At 40.9% G+C, this 14,502-nt stretch overlaps 2 protein-coding genes across 3 annotated transcripts; one reads left to right on the plus strand and one right to left on the minus strand.

The window, feature by feature from the left end:
- Nucleotides 1-6,439: 6,439 nt before the first annotated feature.
- rpl15 (ribosomal protein L15) lies at nucleotides 6,440-9,279 on the minus strand. Its single transcript, XM_033975060.2, has 4 exons — nucleotides 9,201-9,279; nucleotides 8,046-8,227; nucleotides 7,501-7,637; nucleotides 6,440-6,791 (listed from the first exon to the last, which is right to left on the minus strand). The coding sequence occupies exons 2-4, from the start codon at nucleotides 8,215-8,217 to the stop codon at nucleotides 6,486-6,488; spliced, it is 615 nt and encodes a 204-aa protein (XP_033830951.1). The 5' UTR covers nucleotides 8,218-8,227; nucleotides 9,201-9,279; the 3' UTR covers nucleotides 6,440-6,485.
- A 196-nt stretch (nucleotides 9,280-9,475) lies between these two features.
- Nucleotides 9,476-14,360, plus strand: nkiras1 (NFKB inhibitor interacting Ras-like 1). Of its 2 annotated transcripts, none has more exons than XM_033975061.2 (4): nucleotides 9,476-9,584; nucleotides 9,757-9,858; nucleotides 10,132-10,373; nucleotides 12,785-14,360. In XM_033975061.2, exons 2-4 carry the CDS (start codon nucleotides 9,765-9,767, stop codon nucleotides 13,025-13,027), a joined length of 579 nt encoding a protein of 192 aa, XP_033830952.1. In that variant the 5' UTR covers nucleotides 9,476-9,584; nucleotides 9,757-9,764; the 3' UTR covers nucleotides 13,028-14,360. The 2 variants fall into 2 exon arrangements, with proteins under 2 accessions (XP_033830952.1, XP_055081490.1); XM_055225515.1 differs by having other exon boundaries at nucleotides 9,482-9,584; nucleotides 9,762-9,858.
- The last annotated feature ends 142 nt before the right edge of the window (nucleotides 14,361-14,502 follow it).

A 14,502-nucleotide genomic window follows, 5' to 3' on the forward strand; every position in this document is an offset into this window, starting at 1 on the left:
AAAGCACGAGCCTCACATGAGTCTCATTTGCGTTGCAGTTTCAGAGCTGAAATCCAGTTGCTTTAAATCTAAAAGGGATTTCAGATATGAATCGTCACTACCTAAACCCCAGCACCTGCAGCCATTACGACTCAGTGCTAGTGCAGCCTCTGCAGCTCAGTGAGTGAATTCTGGAGGTTCTGAGCTTTCACATGAGGACTGTCCATATACTGAGAATGAGAACAACGTGTTTGTGTCCTATCTGCAGGTTAAGGCTCTGGACACACAGGTTCAGTTGTTCAAGTGGTCTTTGAGTTCATTTGGCCACTTATCCTTTGGGTCATCTGCCGCAAGTCTGAGCCCTCCAGACAATAGTTCATCACAAGGCTGACGCTTACTTTGGACTTTTCTGTCAATTATTCACTTATTGTTTTGAATTAGAAGTTAGACTTTGTAGAACTTTGGGATATTCCAGGAAACGCAAAAACTCCAGATCTGACCTGTAACTTTAGCTGTGTAAATGGAGAAGTTTTATCACGATATACTGTTGAAACTTCCAGGAAAATGGCAGAAATAGAAGCATTGCATCATTTCTGTTGTCCCCAGGTGCATTGTTGTTCACAATACACCTTCTTCATTCAAATCACTATCAAAAATTAACAGTTAGAGAGGGAGTATTTTACTTTTATGGGGTATTAATTGCTAACACATAACATATTTAGATCACCATGTTTCCTTGTATTGTTTTGAAAAATGTTATTAAGTATTCATCCAAAACAAAGTATTAACATGTTTTATAAGTTTCACTTTAGTTTTTGATGCTCTGAGTACTTCCTCCTTTTGCTCTCCACGCTGAGCCACTCCCCCTTCAGAGCGCTTTCAAAACACAATCACCTGCATCCCACTAATGAAACTACTGCACATTGCATCAGGTTTTTCAAGTTGCTGTGTACAGTTTTGTATCTTGTCTTCGTATATGTATATTTATGGAGAGATGTTATGTGGGAGCATGGGTGATGTAGACTTGTGGGCGAAGCATCGTACAGAATCTAACAGGTAAACATAAGGAGGGTTCGAACAAGGCATGGGAGAGATCGCTAGAATATTCAAACATGCATGGATGACATCTAAAACCTCTTCAGGTGTGTTTTTTATGAGAGAACGTTATAACATGGTACAAAAGCTCCAAAATAGTTGTAATGTAATTATATGTATTTTTTTCCACATTTTACTTATTTATTTATTATAATTGTAATGCAGATTTTGGTTTAATTATAAAAACATTGGACATAATCAGAAAGCCAGTTTGGCTTATACCTAAAAGGACTCTCTCTGATCTGAATCCTTAATATCTAAACCCCAGCACCTGCAGCAATCATGAATCAGTGCTAGTGCAGCCTCTGCAGCTCAGTGAGTGAACTCTGGAGGTTCTGAGCTTTCACATGAGGACTGTCCATATACAGAGAATGAGAACAACTTGTATTCGTCCTATCTACAGGTTAATGCACTGACAACCCAGGTTCAGTTGTGATTTTAGTGCCAATTTTTGTTGGCGCTCAGGCCCCCTTCTGAATTGGCCCATCTAATCATAGTAAGAACTTCTACAAATTAAAATCATTCTTTCACTATAATCTCAATTACACATGTCATTGTGACATGGACCTGAAGTTACTATTCAATACCTCATTAAAGGCACAGTGTCTTTGTGAAAGCGATGTAAAATGCACCAATGTGAAGGACTCACTGTACCGGCACCAGTCTGTGGCCCCGCTCTTTAAAAAGTTTGGACACCTGTTTTAAAGGAGTGGAGGCTGCATACTGTCCTTACACTTTTTCTATATGCAATTCAATATGTTTAAGATTTGAGATACCTGTTCATTGTTGTCTTGTCAGGTGGGGTCACTGAATGGGTTGGAAGTAGGTCTGAGTGGTGTTGGCACGTGTCCAGGCTTTTCCATGCACAAGGAACCACACAGTCACCGGACAGCATTATCTCTGCCCTGATCCCATTAACATCATGGCACAATGCATTCTGGTACAATGCCATTCACAACATAAAGAACATTTTTCTATTATTCTATGGAATATACACGACCAGATACATTGCCCTGTATATCATATCTCTCCCTTAACGTGGCTTCAGTTACTGTGGGAGGGTTGCTTTACACAAATGCTTTTTATTAGAGTCAATAAGATAATAATGTAACATGATTGGCCTAAGGGTGAGTAGCGGTATAGTGGCACATGTGATGTTGTATCATGGAGGGGTATATGAATATTTTATAGTTGAGTTCTGAGCACAGCTGTTCTTTAGATATAAAAGTCATTGCTCTTCATGACCAGTTCCAGTGTGTGGGTGTGACATCAGAAGAGCTCCTCATCAGGCCATGTGCACAGACAGTCATGTTACTCATGAACCATCAAAATACTTAAAGGTGGATTGTGTAACTTTGACATAAGGGATGAGTCACAATGGAGACTGAAATATTTCACAGGATGGCATTAAACTTATCTCTAACATTTATTAAATTACACATGTTTTAGTGCTTCAAAATACATTGGAAAAACATTCTTATTGTGAGAGGATCGCCTATCCACCTGCCAGGAGATTGAATAAGTTTAATGCCACACTGTGAAGCATCCCAGCCAACATCCACATATCCAGGGATGAACCCTGCACTAGAAAAGTTATGTATAGTAAATAGAGTTCCATTAATGCTTTTTTGTCCAATAAAAATTGCTGCAGTGTTGGATAGCTGAGAGTAAGTAAGAGTAAGTGAATCTGAACCATTACAGTTTGTATTAGCTGCATGCACAAAGTCTGTTCACTCAAATCTGATTATAAAAACATTACAGCTGACATTAATCTGGTTTTGAGTGCGCATCTAACTGTAGCCACTGTTCAACCACTACCTAGAAGGAAGCCAGTTCAAACCTCTTGAGTGCATATTGTCATTGTGTCCCTGAGCAAGATACTTCAACCACCTTGCCCACTCCAGTCAGAATAAACCAGACAAATCTTAAGCCATAATAACATTAGTGAATTCTAATGATCCATGTCGTTGTTGTCTGGGAACCCTAGTTTTTATGCCACAAATTTTCATGACACCAATAGTGGTCTAAAAACACTTTCCCCAAACACATAACACATGTGTCCTGTGCTCAGGTCTTTGGCTCCTGTGGCTCAGAGAATAGACTTTAAAGCAGCTCTGTGTGAACAAGTCTCTCCATGGACCAGCACCAAAGAACATCTCCCACATGTTAGAGCCACATGAACCATCTCACACTCTGAGGACTGCAGGGACCGACCTCCTGCTGGTGCCCAGAGTCAGTACTAAACATGGAGAATGAGCGTTTCAGTTTTATGCAGCTAAAACCTAGAAGAGTTGTCTTGAAGATGTGAGACAGGCCTCTATTTTGACAATGTTTAAATCCAGGCTTAAAACAGTTATGTTTAGCTGTGAATATGATGATTTTTATTCTTCTTATTTCAGTGTGCATTTTATGATGATTATTCATGTTTTGATTAGTTTGAATTGTGATTTTAATGCCTTTCTTATTCTGTAAAGCACTTTGAATTACCTGCACAATTCATACTGTGTACAAATTGTGCTATACAAATAAACTTGCCTGTCTGTCTGGATTATTAACAAGTGCAGAATCATGAGTTCAGTTGAGGTAAAGTTGCATTTGCAAAACATGTTCTAAATGAGGATTTAGGAATATTAGAAGTAGGTCAGCGAGAGGAAAGGTGAGGAGTTCGGGTTTCACTGACGCCTACAGCTCATGTAGGCCTAAAGAGGTGTCGGTGTAAATATAATGTTACTGTGGTATTCCACAAATTATGTCATTAAAACCTATTGTGCTCTAGTGTCATGATACTAAAGAATAGACTCAATACTCAATACTGATTTCAATACCATGATGATGATAAAAAAAACACAAGAGACAACAGAATTCAATAGTAAATCATATTTTTTTCTTTTATAGGCCTATTATTATGTGTCTTATATCTGTGTAATCCCTCAGTCGTCCAGGTTGATTCCATAGTGCATTGGACCTAGTGCAGGGTCCATGTGTGTATACGAGTGTATGTGTCTTATACGTGTTCTGACACAGCTCAAGATCATTCTAAAGATATTCAGGAAAGGCTAATTTCTGTCTTGTGAATGTGACTTTTTGTTTTGTTTTGATGCTTGCTCAAATGAATATATAGTTTTAGTATCGAGTAGTATCTAACTTTCAATAGTTCTGATATGACTATTGTGCACAACTGATTTTAAGCAGCTATATATTTCATACATACCGGTAGATGGATTATAATCAGGCTATCCCTTATTGTGGTTTATAACATAACATTACAAAAATCATCTAAAATTTGTATCAGACAGTACTGAAACCCCAATAGGAAATTATTTTGGTTTTGCAAGCTTAAGTCTTGAATGATCTTATCTTTCCATAAAAACACAGATTACCACCTCCACTTGTTTACGTCCTCTACCCATTCATTTTACTGAGGTCATGAAGGACAGCGTGACCCTTTCATCCCTGATATAAATAACATTAGACTTCCCCATTGCAGTGGTTTATTGACACCAGCCTAACAAGTAGTCACATGGAAAATTAGCTTTGATAAGATGCAATACCACAACAACACATAACTCCACCTGTGCTTAATCATTAATCACTGTTTGTTTTTTTTAATATGGGGCTGGTAGTGCGCAGTCTCGTCTTACTGCTCTTTCTCCTACACATGAGGGGGAGGCTCCAGCAATTAGTTTGAATTTTTGTGGTTAAGGTCAGGGAAACTTTTCAAATCATTCAGTTTCAAAAGTTGTCATAAAAAAAAAAAAAAATACTACATGGCAATCAACCAAATATGTGAACCAGCGGTGTAAGGTAAGTAGTAAAGTACTGTACTTAACTAGAATTTTTAGGTATCTGCTCTTTACATTGTCAATTTTACAGTGGATATTTTTTACTTTCACCTCACCACACTTTTTAACTGGACTGAAATGTAAAAAGTATTTTTCATATGGTTTGAGGGGTTATTTTTTACCTTGTGCGTGGTAACATCCTGACTAAAGTTTTCGAGTTCAAGCTTCAGCTTTGAGCAAACAAAAATAAATACACAATTTCTTATTTTTCATAAGAAAAATAACAAATTGATTCATATTGCAACTGTTGACCAAAATATGTATCATTTTTAGTCAATATCACTACATTTAACACTTTTTTTTAACACTTTTAAATGAGTACCGTAGCCTACTTAGTACTTTTTTTTAGCTCTGTATCTATACTTTTAGTTAACAAATTTGACTACTTCAACTGATGTATTAATGTAATTTATGCTAAAAGGTACAATCTGATACAGATTGCAAAACCCCAGTCCATGGATTTCAGAATGATGAATAATGATCACCATTGGCATAGCGATGAACAATTTTGACTGAATTTATTGAAATATTGAGACATAAAATTTGATCAAGTTAAACTAAACCAACTGGACGTTCGGCTAGTTGCACATAACATGAGCATGTAAAAGGAAGCTGAATACCATGAATACTTTGTGTATCAATAGTCAAATTTACTGCAAGGGGAGAGGTAATTCCAGTTCATGGCTGAGTGGTTAGGTGACTATCCTATTCAAATAACAAGCATAAGCTTGTTTTAATAGGCCTACTTCCGTGAGATGGTTCAAATAATTATTGCCAGGTCTGCCTGAATGGAGTGGCATTTACAATATTTTGTGATATTAAACCTGTCATTACTCAAGTTCTCATCTTAAGCATTTGACATTCCATTTGACTTCCTTCAAAATTACTGAGAAACTTGTCTGAAAAACATACATCCTCAGCCAAAGTAATGTGCAGATCCTGGAGGATTGTAGAGCCATGTTTTGAACTTTACCCTAGAAAGGTATACAGACATGCCTATAAATATTTGTCACACAACATGCAGACTGGTAAAATCCTAAACTAGCCCCACACCCCTGTAAGTCTAACAGTTTTAAATGGCTCAAGGACTTGGTGTGTACAATGGTTGTATTTGTAAGGTGTAAATAGCTTTTATTTGGTTAACCGTATTTGACCAAGTAATTTTATGGTAGGCTATCTGGTTTTGTTCACAAGAGTGATTGTAGTTAACAGGTTCAAAACTGAATTGCAAATTATTCCAGGTAACAATGTTTTTTACATTCAGAAATGTTTTTACCTCAAAACTATAGGCCTTCATGTTTAATGTGATTTTCACATTACTTAATGCCAACAATCAAATTGTGGTTTACGAACTATGCAGTAAAAGATTTTGAAAATCTGAAAAACTGTTTACCATTGTACAACAAAACAAATTCAGTGTAGACATTAGTGCCAATTGCATGATAAACATTGATCTACACTGCCCCCTACATGTCAGTATGTTCCCCATTTAGTGCCATAATAAAAATGCATACTCATGCATGTCCCCATAAAAGGCCTTTATTTTGTAGTAAATGTACAGAAGTGGGATTAGCGGTAGCGGTGCAGCTGCAGGGTGTTGCGTCTCTTCCAGGCGGCGCGGCGGGACCCTCCAATGGTCTTGTGGAACTTGTGGCCCTTGCCCAGGCCACGACTCTTCTTTCCTGCAGATGTGAGACCGCGCATCTCCCTGTGCTTGTGCACGGCCTTTGTGATCCACTGGGTGTCGGGGTTACGTCTGATGGCCTTGTGGAAGGTGTCCACCAGGATCACCTCAAAGAACTTGTACGTGGAGTCCTCACCCACCCAGTACGAGTTCAGCACACGCAGAGCGCCGCAGTGACGACCAGCACGCTCCTGCAGGGGGAGAGACAAGACTAATGATCAGTTTACCTGCCCACCAATACACCACACCTGCATACAGGTCTTACCCCATGTCATAAAATGTTCTGATTAACAACACCATTAGTCCCAGATTTGCATTTACTTTGTTCATGTTTCCAAGAAATAATGCAGCCAGTGGACAGCTGTGTCAGAGGTGTAGCAGTTGTGTAAGGCAAGTTGAATGACAAGTAGAGCTAAAATATACTAGTCATCAGGGGCATTCATGTACTGCGATGAGTTTAGTCAAGATTGAAGAACATCAACATTAGTCATGCATCAGTTAATCGATATTTCAGATCACAAAATTGGCAAATTGTAGGAACAAAATAGTGACCACTTAAAATTTTTAATTCAATCTGTAATTAAAAAAAAAAAAAAACTGAACTAAATGTTACATTCCTTTTCATCTGGTTGTTTAAAAAAAAAATTTAAAAATCACAATTTTACTTTTAAGAGGTTAGAGTCCGAAAAAGGTGACAAAGAGTGAAAGTAAAATACAGATTTCATGGTTGGGTCATGGTCAAAATAATCCTGACCAATTTTACCTATTTCTTAAAAAAAAGACAATGATACTGTGACCCTACTCTTGGCGAGTATCATTTGTAACATTTCAGTAGCTGCTTTTTTACCGACAATCTTGCATCACCACCTCCTTCCAAAGAGAGTAACCCAATAAACTTACCTCAGCGACGGACTGCAAGCTGCGGGCAAACTTGATCTGGTTGACGCCATGGTGTACAGGCTTGCCATAGGTGGCACCCTTGGGCACGGGGCGTTTGCGGCCTCCACGGCGCACACGGACACGGTAGATTACGTAACCTGAAAGCGGGATAAGAGATTAGGACAATACAGATCTCATACAGATGTTCATTTAATAAACAGACAGAACCAAAGCAAACAGATTAACAGTTATTACAACGACAGAACTACTACAAGCCCAACTGTACACTGCAAAACTCTATGTGCCACTTTCTAACGACAACTTTAACCAATTTAAACTAAAGCCCACTATAAAAGTGTAAAGGGAATACAGTGACATACACTGTACATATCAGGTGTAAGATTATTAAAATGTAAATGGCAAAATATTCCACTTTTACAGTCCCTCGTTTACACATATCAGATTGTGGTTTACATGTCATTTAAATTTTAAATATTCAGAAATCAGAAAATTATCAGATTGTGGTGTGCTTGTGAACACAGCGAGTGATGTTTAAGTGAACATACCCTGCTTGGCCTTGTAGCCCAGTCTGCGAGCCTTGTCAGGTCTGGTGGGCCTAGGAGCACGGTGGAGGTTGGACAGCTGACGGTACTGCCAGCAGCGCACACGGAGGAGGAAGCGCATCACGTCGGACTGCTTCTTCCGCCATAATTCCTGCATATACCTATACGCTCCCATGTTGACTTATCTGGAAGAGAAATTAGTCATGAGGTTTGCTGTGCAATTAGGGATGTAGTCCTGTGGTCAATTACTTGGCTGATGGCTTCTCTGGCAAACAACTTTGTCTAATTTATTACAATCAGGATTTATAAGGAACTGAAAGGAGTGCAGTGAGTTAGCTGGAGTTCTGGGAGTGACTGGACAGTAATCTGTTTTTTCACTATGAAGATGCTGTTCACCAGTGCCCCAAATTTTAACAACTGAGAGCATTAGCCTGCACCACACAACTAATGGTGGATGCACGGGCATGTTGTTAGCTGAACAATATTTCTGTAGTCAGCTACAGCCCAACTAGACTAGACCTACAGTCTACTGAAACTCTGTTAAATTAGTGTTAAGACTTAAGATGTCCCAAACAAAGAAATTGGGTTTAAAGCAGCTTCTTCAATCACTTTACAGTCAGGTTTATTGCACATGGTTTAACAAAACGAGACACAAAACAAAGCCAAAAATACAGCAAACATATAAATTCATCATTTCTGCACAGAAGCATCTAGTACAACCAGAACAGTTAAAATACACACTGATGCACGGCTATAATGAATCCAAACATCAGGGGTTAGCATGCTAGCGCTGGACACGGACCAGGTCACACTTTCTAACAAAAGCAGTATTTGCTGTGTAATGCGACGGCACACTACCGCCATGACTACAACAGCCCCGAGGTTCTCTCACTGAAATATTATGGAACAAATATCATGGAACATAATAATTGTGTTGCTCAAAAGCGCATAGCTCAGCTACCGGTGCCATAGCGTCTACTCATACAGGTAACAGGAGTATTCTCGTACTCAAATCAAGTTAATCCGACAAATAACCACAACGCAGACGTCGATAGAGTGTCCCTAATAAAACATCCAATTGGAAATAGTAGATGATTGCTTTTAATGAATGATTTTAGTGGATTGTATTTGGGTAGAAGCATTGAAAATCTGGCTTACATGATGGCGTACCAGCCGGAAAGAGAGAGCGTACGTACCCAGCATGCCTTTTGAAAACGTCAATGACGCTTTTCCTGTGGGGCGTTGAGGGAAATGTAGTTTTGTTGTAAAGATATATGAAAGGCATGAGTTTATTATATCTCATTTGTAATCATATACTTTGTTAATGTATTCTATATTCCCATTTCATTGCTGCGTACTATTCATAGTTTATGTGCTTAAGTTATTGGTTAAATAGATACAGTATTATGTATACAGGAGTCAGAACTGCGCATGCGTACCAAAAGGAAAGCCCTGTCAAAAGGCAGCGGAGAAGAATGGATGTCCCGACAGTAATGGTCCATTTCAAGACCTGAAATACAGCTTCTTAAATACCAAACAGAGGTAATGGCTAGTTTCATACCTGTCAAACGGTTTACTACGTAAAATATTCATGAACAAATTGCTTAAACATTATAACAGTACGGCTAAACAAGCTAACCCAGCTACCCTCTACAGTGTTATCTATTGTTATTGTTGACAGCTTTTTCATGTCTTATATTTGTCTTCTCTGCAGAGCAGAAAATGGGAAAAGGCTGTAAGGTTGTGGTGTGTGGACACGCAGCAGTAGGAAAGACTGCAATACTGGAGCAGTTGTTATATGGCAATCACCTTGTAGGTAAGTAATCACACAAATGATATGACTAATTATGCTTGTTGAGTTGTTGATAAGACGTTTATGCAAGCCTTGTTTACAACTGCATGTTTGCCATGTAAAGGTATTGGTGGTTTTTACTTTTCAGGCATTATGTGATACCCAGATGGGGTGCAAGAGACACTCTTCCCTATTGATTACATTGTATGATCAATCTGTCTTTAATATTATTGGCCTATATAATGTTGTAATATAATTTGAATAGTAAAAAGTTAGTTCATGGTGTATTGCGCTCAGGCTCAGAGTCGACAGAGACACAGGAGGACGTGTACGTGGCATCGGTGGAGACGGACCGTGGGGTGAAGGAGCAGCTCAGACTCTATGACACTAAAGGCCTTCAGGACGGACAGGAGCTGCCCAAACACTACTATTCTGTGGCAGATGGCTTTGTGCTGGTCTACAGCGTGGACAATTTGGAGTCCTTCAAGAGAGTGGACATGCTGAAGAAGGAGATAGACAAGTCCAGAGATAAAAAGGAGGTGAGCTCAAAGTACTTTATATATCTACTGCCAGTTTACAAATGCAACCAGTGTATACAGACACTGGGGCGAGGGGGTTAAGTGTCTTGCCCTGCTGGAATTGCCCCCCAAACTTGTGAGTGTCAGTGGATCTGACCCCTCTACCAATAGTAGTTATGCCAAGAGCAGGATTCGAATCGCTAACCTTCAGATCAGTGGACAAACGCTCTACCAACTGAGCTACTGTCCACCGAATATCTAACAAATAATGACAAAATTCATTTTGCTATGCTGAGCCAACCAAACCTCAAAATCTGCAGTTTGACGTTTGTAACTCTCCTTGTCCCCCATTCTAAAGGATACTTAGAGCTGACTTAATTGGTACTACAGCAGGTGAGGTGATTTGTGTTGTTTAACAAGTCCCTGTTGAATAAAATTGCAGTCACAAGATTGCATTGGCCAACAGGTTTTTAGTTAGTCACTCTCAACTTTTTTGTTGAAATCAAAACAGGACCTTAAATGCTTGTATTGATCTCAGACTTCTCTAAACAAGTTAAATCCATTTTGTAGTTTTCAAATCCCCCCTCCTTGAACCGCCAACTTAACGTGGTGGAGGGGTTTGAGTACCCGAATGATCCTGGGAGCTATGTTGTCGGGGGCTTCATGCCCCTGGTAGGGTCACCCATGGCAAACAGGTCTTGGGAGACGCAGTTCAAAAGCCTTTCATGACAAGTGCTACCACCTGCGGGGAATCCGTGAGGAGCTGGTGCTAAGAGATCCAGGCAGCAGTCAAGGGCGGGGGCCTCGACAACCGGAACTATGGGACATGGAGACTGGCTCTGGGGACATGGAATGTCACCTCACTGGGGGGGAGGTTGCACAGCTTGGGCTTTGGAACCCAACTCCTTGAGAGGGGCTGAACACTCCCTTTCTCTGGTGTTGTCCGTAGGGAGTGGCAGCGAGCTGGTGTGGGCTTGCTTATTGCCCCACAGCTCAGCTGCCTCGTGTTGGAGTTCACCCTGGTGAACCAGAGGGTCATGTCCCTGCACTTACGGATCGAGGACAGGTCTCTCACTATCGGCCTATGGGCCGAGCAGCAGTGCAGAGTACCCAGCCTTCTTGGGAGTTCCTGGTAAGTGTACTAGACAGTGCACCAACTCCAGTGTTCTACTGAGGAACTTCAACGCTCAGGTGGGCAATGACAGTGACACCTGGAGGGTGATCGGGACGAATGGGTGGTGTTCTGTTATTGGAGTTCTGTGCTAGTCACAGTTTGCCCATAATGAACAGCATGTTTGAGCGCAAGGGTGTCTATCAGTGCACGTGGCACTCATCCATCATCCTAGCTGAAGTCACTGAGGTGGTTGGCAAGCTCCTCAGTGGCAAGGCTCTGGGCGTGGACGAGTTACATCCCAAGTACCTTAAGTCTCTGGATGTTGGGGGGCTGTCTTGGCTGACATGTCTCTGCAATATCGCGTGGTGGTCAAGGATGGCACCTCTGGACTGGCAGACTGGGATGTGTCCCTCGTGGTTTCCTTTGGGGGGTGCTCTAGCAGTATGGGCTCTTTGCTAAGGGCTGTCTGGTCCCTGTATGACCAGAGCAGGAGCTGTGTTCACATTGTGAGCAGAGCCCTTTGTCACAGGCACAGCCAGGGGCCGGAGGGGGTCCGGTTCGGGAACCACACAATCTCATCTCTGCTGTTTGCAGATGATGTTGTCCTGATGGCTTCATCAAGCGAGGACCTGCAGCAGGTACTGGAGCGGTGTGCAGCCGAGTCTGAAACGGCTGGGATGAGAATCAGCTCCTCCAAATCCGAGGCCATGGTTCTCGACTGGAAAAAGGCAGCTTGCCCTCTCCGGGTCCTTGCCTGAAGTGGAGGAGTTCAAGTATCTTGGGGTCTTGTTCACAGGTGAGGGATGGATGGAGCGTGAGATTGACAGGCAGATCGGTGCAGCGTCTGCAGTGATGCGGTCGTGTATCGGACTGTTGTGGTAAAGAAGGAGCTGAGTCAAAAGGCAAAGCTCTCGATTTACCGGTCAATCTACGTTCCTACCCTCACCTATGGTCATGAGCTCTGGGTAATGACCGAAAGGACAGGATTGAGGATACAAGTGTCCGAAATGAGTTTCCTCTGCAAGGTGGCTAGTTGCTCCCTTAAAGATAGGGTGAGGAGCTCGGTCACACAGGAGGAGCTCGGAGTAGAGCTGCTGCTCCCTAGGGACACGCTGGAGGGGCTATGTCTTCACTAGGCTTTGGAACACCTTGGGGTCCCACCAGAGGAGCTGAAGAATTTATCTGTTGTGAGGGAAGTCAGGGAGTCCCTGCTTAGACTGCTGGCTCTGCGACCCGGCCCCGGATAAGAGGAAGAAAATGAGAATGGTTCACTTTATCTGTACACTTAATACTTATATACACATATATATATTTCCAGGTGGCAGTGATCGTCCTGGGCAACAAAACAGACCTGTGCGAGCGTCGTCAGGTGGACCAGGAGGTGGCGCAGCAGTGGGCAAGGGGTGAGAAGGTCAAACTGTGGGAGGTCAGCGTCTCAGAGCGCAACTCCCTCATCGAACCGTTCACCCAGCTCACCAGCCGCCTCACCCAGCCCCAAAGCAAGTCTTCCTTCCCCCTGCCCGGGCGTAAGAGTAAGGGCACCGCTGCTAATGATATGTGAAGCTAATGCAGCCATAAGGACTGTGAGATGGTGTTTGGTTTGTGTGCCAAGGTTTGTGGGTACTAGTGAATGTTCTGAGATTTAGTTGGATTAAAATAGTTGGTGCAATTAAAGAATGGTAACTGGAAATGTAATAGCATAGTGTTGGGAGAGAGGTGTTGAAAATGGATTAAATTTTATGTCTCAGTTTCTCAGAATTGAGTCCTTGCGTCCAATAATCATTCAAGAGGCATTTCAAGAGCTCATTCTAAAAAATATACTTTATAATCCCCATTGGGAAATGTGTCCTCTGCCTTATCCTTCAAGATTGTGGAGACAGCCACACTGCAGTACCCGGGGACACATCTCCAAATCTTGAATGAGGTTCGATTAGGACATATTAACTGGAGGATTTTGACCATTGTGCATTGCAGTATGTTTTAGGTTTATGGGGAAAAGTAAACCTAACCAGATGCCCCACACAGAAAGGTAAACCACATGTAAGAAGCTAATTCTATAAATATTTGTTATTACTTTATTGTATTTTTATGCTTGAAATAGAAAAAAAATATATGTATTAATGATTTACAAATGAATACAGTAAAATACATTTTCCTCTTCTTTAACTAACCTAATCCACCAAAACGTCTAGCGCTGTTACTAATCCAGAAATTGTACTTTCCTTATTCAGTTATACTTCATGTAGACCTATTGGTATCAAAGAGTTATTGCACTTCATCCTTTCTAAAAGAACATCATTTCAAAACCAGTTTGAGCCTCCTTAAAATATTGTTGCCAAATTACTCTGATGTAAACAAAACATCTTAATTATCAGTTTACAGTTCTGACAACTTTTGATGCCTTTCCAAAGATTTCACAACCAAAACTAACGTGCCCGTTTTGAGATAAGCTTCCCTTTAAACAACAAAGTTTACTTTTTTTTAACCTTATACTATGTATTGTGAATGCAGCACTGATTTAGTCCTTTGTAGTTGGGGCTTCCAGAACCACTAAGCTATGGTCCATCTCATAATTCACTCACAGCAATAATATTCATGGTACAGAGAGTAATACTTCTAAACCTGTGTCTGTAGTATTGTTTCATAGGGCTCCTAGGAAAGGTTATAGAATCTAATGTTAGAAATGTCAATGTTAAGATGCAATATTTATTCCTTAACTTATTTTTGCCACTTTGAGCCACATTCCATGACTGTTAAATGGGAGTTTTAGAAAACGGTGAACTGTTTTGTGTTGACTTAAAATGCACTGTTGGGCTAAAAATGCTTTTGTCTCTTCATGCTACTTAAAATGGTCTTAAATTGTAAAAGCACTGAATAAAGTGTAGCTTTTCTAAGGTTTTGTGTCAATTTTATTGTTTCATAAAGTATTAGGTGATTTTCTATCCTGAGACATTCAAAGAGACAAGAAAGTGTCTTGCCCAAGGACACTATAGCAGCATGCAGAGCCCAAACTAAAATTAAACTACCATACAACTG

Source organism: Periophthalmus magnuspinnatus, chromosome 11, assembly GCF_009829125.3.
Source record: "Periophthalmus magnuspinnatus isolate fPerMag1 chromosome 11, fPerMag1.2.pri, whole genome shotgun sequence".
NCBI classification, from domain to species: Eukaryota; Metazoa; Chordata; class Actinopteri; order Gobiiformes; family Gobiidae; genus Periophthalmus; species Periophthalmus magnuspinnatus.

Bases quoted from the DNA above. Each gene is read 5' to 3' on its own strand.
- rpl15 (XM_033975060.2), bottom strand. From the start codon at position 8,217: ATGGGAGCGTATAGGTATATGCAGGAATTATGGCGGAAGAAGCAGTCC. The intron at 7,638-8,045 runs GTATGTTCACTT...TCCCGCTTTCAG, and splicing joins GGGCTACAAGGCCAAGCAGG to GTTACGTAATCTACCGTGTC. The intron at 6,792-7,500 runs GTAAGTTTATTG...CTCCCCCTGCAG, and splicing joins GCTTGCAGTCCGTCGCTGAG to GAGCGTGCTGGTCGTCACTG.
- nkiras1 (XM_033975061.2), top strand. From the start codon at position 9,765: ATGGGAAAAGGCTGTAAGGTTGTGGTGTGTGGACACGCAGCAGTAGGA. The intron at 9,859-10,131 runs GTAAGTAATCAC...TATTGCGCTCAG, and splicing joins ATATGGCAATCACCTTGTAG to GCTCAGAGTCGACAGAGACA. The intron at 10,374-12,784 runs GTGAGCTCAAAG...ATATATTTCCAG, and splicing joins AGTCCAGAGATAAAAAGGAG to GTGGCAGTGATCGTCCTGGG.